At 54.5% G+C, this 4458-nt stretch overlaps 1 protein-coding gene across 1 annotated transcript; it reads right to left on the bottom strand.

The window, feature by feature from the left end:
* Positions 1-1941: 1941 nt before the first annotated feature.
* Positions 1942-4023, bottom strand: ZNF526 (zinc finger protein 526). The gene has a single exon (XM_006900959.1). It carries the CDS (start codon positions 4021-4023, stop codon positions 1942-1944), a length of 2082 nt encoding a protein of 693 aa, XP_006901021.1.
* Between the last annotated feature and the right edge of the window lie 435 nt (positions 4024-4458).

The following is a 4458-nucleotide window of genomic DNA, read 5'->3' as shown; positions in this document are numbered from 1 at the left end:
TCACAGGCCTCTTGTGATCATAATACACATACACCCAAACCCTCTGACTTTAATTCATGGTAACACCCTATTCTTTCCTCCAAGAGATGGCTTATCTCTCTGTGATGGAGCAGCAGGTAGATTTGAACCACTAACCTTGTTAGCAGCCACCTCCTTAACACACTATGGCATTCGCCTGAAAGTTGGCTTTTTTTTTTTAAGTCATTACAGCCGCCTCTGGTCTCCAGCTACCTTAACTGCAGACACATAAGTCTTGCAAATTATCAACAGCTGTGGGACTAGAGGATAAGAGAGTGTGCTTCCCACATTCGGCAGCAAGACTTCAGGTGAGCAAGGCTTGTAGTGGCAATACCCTAGTGGTAGAGACTGTGGCACTGCTGTGGAGAAACAGTGGCAAGGTGTGACCTGAGGATTCTTTATTAGTTCTGGCCACTGTGAAAGGTTTGGCTGTTCTTACCAGATGTGTGGAGAAGCTGACTTACAAACTCCATTCTTGGTACCATAATCCTTGAGTCTGTGAATCAGCAACGAATAAACAAACCTCTTGCTGCTGTTGGGGCTCTAGAGGCACCATGGGGCTGGGCTACAGGTTATCTGCTTTCTGCTCTGGGGCGCTGAGGGGCTGTGCTATTCTTATTTCTTCTAGTCCTTTCAGAGAGATGCTCATGGTCCTGTGACCCAGTGTCCTCATTAGACACATGTGTTTAGTGGGATCATGATCTGAGTGGAGTGCATGCCACAGCCAGGTAGCGTACTGCCAAACCGAACTTGTCATCAAGGTGACTGAACTCGTGGCAATTATATAGCAGAACAGAACTGCCAGAGTTTCCAAAACTAATCCTATGGTAAGGAGTTCCACTGCCATTCCAAAGGCACGTAGTTCAAACCACTAGCTGCTAAAGAAAGATTGGGCCATCTCCTCTTGCGCAATTTACTTCCTCTGAAAACTGGCAAGAGGATCAGATAAGTTGGTTCCGACTTGATGGTATACAACAACCACCACCACCTTTATGGAAGCAGACTGCTAGGTCTTCTGAGAGTGGCTGGTGGGTTCAAACTGTGACATGTCTTTAGCAGCTGAGTGCTTAGGCACTGTGCCACCAGAGCTCCTTCTTAGCTCTGTGGTATCCAAATGTCCCACCAACTCCCCTTATGCAGCGCTGGCTGTGTGGAAAGTCCTTTTCTCCAAGAGCAGGACAACTTTCCCTATGACGTCTTCCGACTCCTAACCTCCCCCTCACAGCCCCAAAATGATGAAAGCTGAGACCTTTTGGTCCTCAGGGCAGAGCTCAGGCCTGACTCGTCTCCGCCCCCAGCACTGCCCAGCATGAGAGAGGGCAGCTTTGGAACGCATGGCCAGGATGAGGATAGGAGATGTTCTGAGACCAAAGCCATCAATACCTCTGGTGTTCCTCCTGGCAGACTGTGGATGCTTCCTGAAGGAAAAGCTTTGTCTACTCACTCCTAGGTCTCCAAAATCCCCCAGTGTAAGGCACAGTCCCTGAGCCTACAGGTTTCAACCTGTCAAAACTGAGATTAAGGAAGCTCAGAGGAGTCAAAGATTTCCCCCGAGGGAAGGCAGAGTAGGATGGGATGAGGATGGAGGTGAGTAAAGCAGAGATCTGAGGTGTCCAGCACAGACCTGGCACAGTTGGTGTGTTCAAGGAAGGTTACCTGATGTTGCCTGCGTATCAGTGATGCAGTGCAAAAATCCTTGATAAATCTCGCTTTGCAACTCAGTAGTGTGACTTAGCTCAGAGCTTCAGCTTCTCAGGTAAAACAACGTGGTAACACAAACCTGACAAGGTGGGTCAGAGGCCAGGGTTGTCCCTGTGATGCGGTAGATGTCACACAGCTCGCCAGAGAGGTGGCAAACCTCCTTTCCAGTGGTACACATACGCACTATTATGACCAAAGCCTTTTATTGTTGTTTGTCAGCTGTCACACATAGGTTGTGTCCAGCTGTAGCAATCCGCCTGCCTCACTGGCCCCCAGTGCTGCCTGACAGAGCTGCAGTGTGTCCTCCAGAGCCAGAGGCTGTGATGTCTCAATGATGGCAATGGTCTCCCCCAGCTCTGTGCACATGATGGTCTGCTGGGGCTCAGGGGGCGGAGGTGGGGCAGGAGGTGGTGACCGGGGTGGCTGGAGGGTTGAAGTCCGGGCTCGGGCATGGACCCGCTGATGCAGGCGCAGACCTGCCATGGCCCGGAACCAGCGACCACAGGTCCCACAGTAGTAGGGGCTCTTGTTGTAGAGGCCTGTGATGGAGAGGCGGGGTGCGCGGGCAAAGGCCACTGGCCACAGGTGCAGGCGTCGGTGCTGCTGCAGGTTGGAGCTCTGTGTGAAGCGCTTGCCACAGTCCAGGCACTGGTAAGGACGCACACCCGTGTGGGTCAGCTGGTGGCGGCTGAGATTGGCCAGAGAAGCAAAGGTCTTGCCACAAGAGTGGCACTGGAAGGGTCTCTCACCCGTGTGTGTCCGGAGGTGGTTTCGCACATGAACCAGCTTTTTGAAGCCCTTTCCACAAACACCACAGCGATGTCGCCGCTCAGGGGGCCCATGGACCGCACGGTGGTGCCGAGAGAGCCGGGAAGCCGAGGCGAAGGACTTGGAGCACTGCGGGCAGGGCAGCTGGGCAGGCGGGGCTGGGGGTGGTGGAGGGGGTGAGGGTTCGGCTGGAGCAGGGGAGGCCGTTGCTGTTGCTGCTGAGCGGGGGGCACCACTCTTGCCAGCGTGTGTGCGCCGGTGGTAGAGGAACTTGGTCATGTTGCTGAAAGTCTTGCCACAGCGGCAGCGGTGCAGTGGGTTGGCAGTGTGGGCCCGCCGGTGGGCCACCAGTGTGAGTTCGGTGCCAAAGCCGCGGCCACAGTCCACACACAGGTAGCGGGCTTCACCCCGGTGCAGCTGCAGGTGCTGCTCCAGCGAGGTTGCTTTCTTGAATACCTTGGAGCAGGTGGTACACTCGTGTGTGCCGCCAATGTGGGCTCGCCCGTGTGCCAGCAGCCTGTTGGCAGAGCTAAAGCTGCGCTGGCATTGGCTGCAGTGGAAGGGGTGGGCTGCTGATGATGCAGGGCCACGAGATGCCCGCTGGTGTCGCCGGTGAGGCCCTGCTGGGGGCCAGTGCTGAGGACAGTCTCCATAGCCCTGGACCCGGCTGGCTGTGGACGCAGCGCCTCCTGCAGCATCACCATCAGTCTTTGTCATCTCCTCTTCCTCTGTCTCATCTTCTTCATCCTCCTCTCCTTCCTCCTCCTCTTCTAGCCCATTATGTTCTTCTTTCTCAAGGGAGTCAAAGTGTGTGCCTTGATGCTCCAAGAACTCCTCAGGGGTGGCGCAGAGGGTCGAGCACTCCGGACATTCATAGGGTTCCATCTTGACTTCGGCTGGAGGCGGTGTCTTGGGAGGTAGAGGGGGTGCCTGAGGCTCAGCCGTGGGTGTGGATATGTGCTGGGCCTTGCGATGAGCCACCCACAGCTCAGGCGAGGGGAATAGCTCCTGGCAATCCCCACACTGGTACTGGATCTGACTTGCTGACTCCCGGAGGTGGGCATCCTGATGGGCCAGAAGCTCGCTGGGGGAGAGGATGAGCTGTTGACACTCACCACACTGGAAAGGCCCATCCTGTGTTGCTGGCATCAGCTCCATGCCTGGTCCCAGGCCCACTTCTGGGGTGCTCAGTGCCTCCTCTTCTGTGGCAGGGGGCACATGCTGCTCCTGGTGTGAGAGGACTTCTTCCAGGGTATTGTAGAGGTTGCCACACTCAGAGCACATGAACTGGTGGTGCTGGAAGAAGAGGGATGAGGCAAGGGCCTCCCCAGGTGTCATCTCAGTTACCCCTGCTGACATTTCTGTCACCTCCTCTGACATCTGTGTTGACATCTCCATCACCTCTGATGACACCTGTGTTGGCATCTCTGCCACTTCAGCCATCTCTGCTACTACCTCCTGGAGAAAGAAGGGCAGGGACTGATGAGAGACCAGGAACTGGAGGAAAAGCAAAACCTCAGGAGGTCCCTTGCCCATCCTGTCACTCACCAGCCTTGATTGGTCAGCAACTCTGAACTTACTGCTTATGCCTCAGTCTTTGATGACTTTTTGACTCCGAAGCCTCTGCCCAATGGCAGCTGGACATCTGCAGGAAAGACACCACCATTTAGCCTGGTCTCTGATGCCATTCTACTTAGCCAGGGAACCAGTTACACCCTTTCTGAGAACATATTGTGCCCTTGCTGGCCCTTGCCTATGTGGTTTCCTCTTTGTGTAACACCTTTCTTCCTTCTCCAAAGTATACACACAGAGGTGCAGCAAAATATTTTAAGAGCACAGGCCCTGGGACCAGCATGCCTGGACTTGAACCTGAGCTCTTCCACTTACTTCCTCTGACCGTCTCCTCAACTGTAAATTGGGGTTAGTAAGAGGACTGACCACAACGTCCCTAGCACTGGGTAAAGGATAGTT

This window comes from Elephantulus edwardii, unplaced genomic scaffold, assembly GCF_000299155.1.
Source record: "Elephantulus edwardii isolate Elephantulus edwardi_28Jun2011 unplaced genomic scaffold, EleEdw1.0 scaffold00302, whole genome shotgun sequence".
NCBI classification, from domain to species: Eukaryota; Metazoa; Chordata; class Mammalia; order Macroscelidea; family Macroscelididae; genus Elephantulus; species Elephantulus edwardii.
The sequence above is the reverse complement of the archived record's forward strand: the minus strand, read 5'-3'. Positions and strand labels throughout refer to the sequence as shown.

Excerpts from the sequence above, each read along its gene's own strand:
- ZNF526 (XM_006900959.1), bottom strand. The coding sequence starts at position 4,023 with ATGGGCAAGGGACCTCCTGAGGTTTTGCTTTTCCTCCAGTTCCTGGTC.